Genomic DNA, 2,500 nt, shown 5'->3' on the forward strand with positions numbered 1-2,500 from the left:
CACATGAACTTATTAATTTATCAGTAAAGAAGCATTATCATATATATTTAATATATATTTAATGTGTTAGACTTTAATTACAGTGCCAAATCATCTCCAGGAAGCTGTAAATCCTATGTATAATATGTGTTAGATGAATATTCATGCACTGCCAGTTTTGGCCTTTTAACTATCACATTTTATACACTCATTTGATATGAAGTAAGTTGTATGAATTCAGAAATTTTGTACTTAATATGTAAGTCTTTAAATACTATTAACCCGTCCGTTATGGGACATTTATGCAGGTTGCATCACTTTCGCATTGCATTTTTTTTTGTTTGAAATACAAGTTCTGTGATTAATGCATTATACCAAAGGTTAATTAGTATCACTAATTAGTATCATATATAGACTCATGAAACATACCGTAAGTCTTCAAGAAGATAGCCAATATATCTTAAGATGTCTTGGTCCTTTCTTGGAAGGGTTAAACCTGAAAATTACTCCAAAGTAGGTTTATGAATACAAGTCATGAAGAATACATTAATTGCGAACAGATCAGTGAAACGAAGATCTCTTATGTCGTAAAAGTAGAATAGTAGGAAATATTTTATGGATATGTTGATTTCTCCAGTAAAATGTAAACAGATTTATACAATTGAAATTTAGATATATTGTATTTTGTACCATAAGAAATAAATGGTTCTAACCAGTGTATTAATTTCCCCAGCGATTGACACCAAGATGTTGTGGGAACCTAAAGGATGCTGCTGCTTCAGCCTCAGGACCGGAAGCTTGGTGTTGGCTACCATTGTTATTGTAAGGAAATTTTATATCTTGATTATAGTAATCTTATAGCCTGACTTTGAGACAAAATAGATAGATGCCATTTTTTTCTGTTTTGTTTTCGTATTTGGTGATAGTGGTCAGTTACTTCGAACAAATCCCAAAAATCTTAAATGTTAAATTTTTTCTGGTTATATTTCACTGAATATAAATTTTGCACCCGTCTTTACTCTAGAAAAAGCCAACAAACCTTCACATATCTAAATTGGGAAAGATGGCATCTGTTGAGTCCCCTGGCAATCTAGTTTCCAATAAGGGGCACGATGCACAAAAGTCACAGCAGTTGCTGGACACCACAGCTTTACTTTATTGGATTAGGCCATCACTTTGCAGGATCAAATATTCACCTCATTTTAATCTCAGAGAAGTTATTAGCTAAGATAGATACAAATTTTATGGCTGTGATTTTACATTTATATAGTGTACTAGTATAAAAATCCAGCCCAGTTTTTTTTTTTTTTTTAAGTCATACAATCCTTCTATTTCAGTCAGAGAGAATGAAAAATTATTTGAAACTTTTCTTTCAGGTGTTTGGATCACTTGGCATAATAAATGGAGTAGGTATTTTTATTGTCGGGGATATACATGGCACAATAAGAGAAGTTTGTGAAGAAGATAAAGATATGGACTTGGAAGAGTGTATTAATCTTACGACCCCAATAGGTATGGTCGTGTTCGTTCTGTCACCTTTCTTGAATATAGCAGATTACAAAATCATGATGGTGGAATTTATGATCTGTAAGCAGTAATCAAAATCAGAGCAAAAAAGATAGATTACTAGAATGCATGCACATGTACATTTTTTCTTAATATAAATACTCAACATACAAGAGAAAATTAACCTCAAAATTTCTATTTCAGCACTTGGAATATTGATAACCAAGTTTGTGTTGGACTGTGTACAAGTCGTATTTAGCATTTTCTTGATCCATGGCATCCTCAAGGTAGGAGCAACATTGAAGGGACATTTGAAATTTATTGTTTGCTTGAGGAATATATTTTACTTTATTCAGTCATTTCATAACCAATTGATATTAAGGTTAGCTTGGCATTTCTTTTGTTGTTGCTATTGTTATCATTTGAATCACTGTGAAGATTCAATATTTTTTAAATTTACTGTTTTCTGTTTTCCTCAGAATAAGACAAGATACATGGTACCCTACATGATCATGGTACTAGTGGGCATTATCATCATGATGCTGGTTGCTCTGGTAATGATCGGCTTCTTTATCTACATTGGAGTCTTTGTCGGTGTCCTCATCTTTGCCTTCATCTTCGGGCTGATTATCTTCCTTGAGACATATTTCCTTCTGGTTATACGAGCCCTCTACCTTCAGGTATGTTTTTCTTTTCTGTATGATGCTTTTATTTGTTCACATTATTATCATGTATATTTGGGTAGTCTTAGCAGCAGCCTTTACATTTAAGTGTAGATTGTGTTTTTTTTTTTTTTTTTCTGTTCTTTCTACTCTAATCATCTAAAAATACTTTTCATGCTCATCAATATAATCATATACATTTTTATAAATATATACATATTATATGTATATATATATATATATATATATATATATATTATATATATATATATATATATATATATATATATATATATATATATATATATATATATATATATATATATATATATATATTTCTGAAGTTGACTAAA

General features: G+C 30.6%; 1 protein-coding gene across 1 annotated transcript in view; it reads left to right on the forward strand.

Moving 5' to 3' along the window:
* The window catches only part of LOC122255541 (uncharacterized), a 20,918-nt gene that overhangs the window by 752 nt on the left and 17,666 nt on the right, over window positions 1-2,500 (forward strand). The window contains exons 2-5 of the mRNA XM_043019695.2: window positions 713-801; window positions 1,356-1,491; window positions 1,690-1,772; window positions 1,965-2,165. Coding sequence (XP_042875629.1) covers window positions 727-801; window positions 1,356-1,491; window positions 1,690-1,772; window positions 1,965-2,165 — 495 coding nt within the window. The 5' untranslated portion in view covers window positions 713-726. The remainder of the gene's footprint in view (window positions 1-712; window positions 802-1,355; window positions 1,492-1,689; window positions 1,773-1,964; window positions 2,166-2,500) is intronic.

The sequence above is a fragment of the Penaeus japonicus genome, unplaced genomic scaffold (assembly GCF_977035675.1).
Source record: "Penaeus japonicus unplaced genomic scaffold, GWHDUDI00000001_assembly GWHDUDI00000008, whole genome shotgun sequence".
NCBI lineage: Eukaryota > Metazoa > Arthropoda > Malacostraca > Decapoda > Penaeidae > Penaeus > Penaeus japonicus.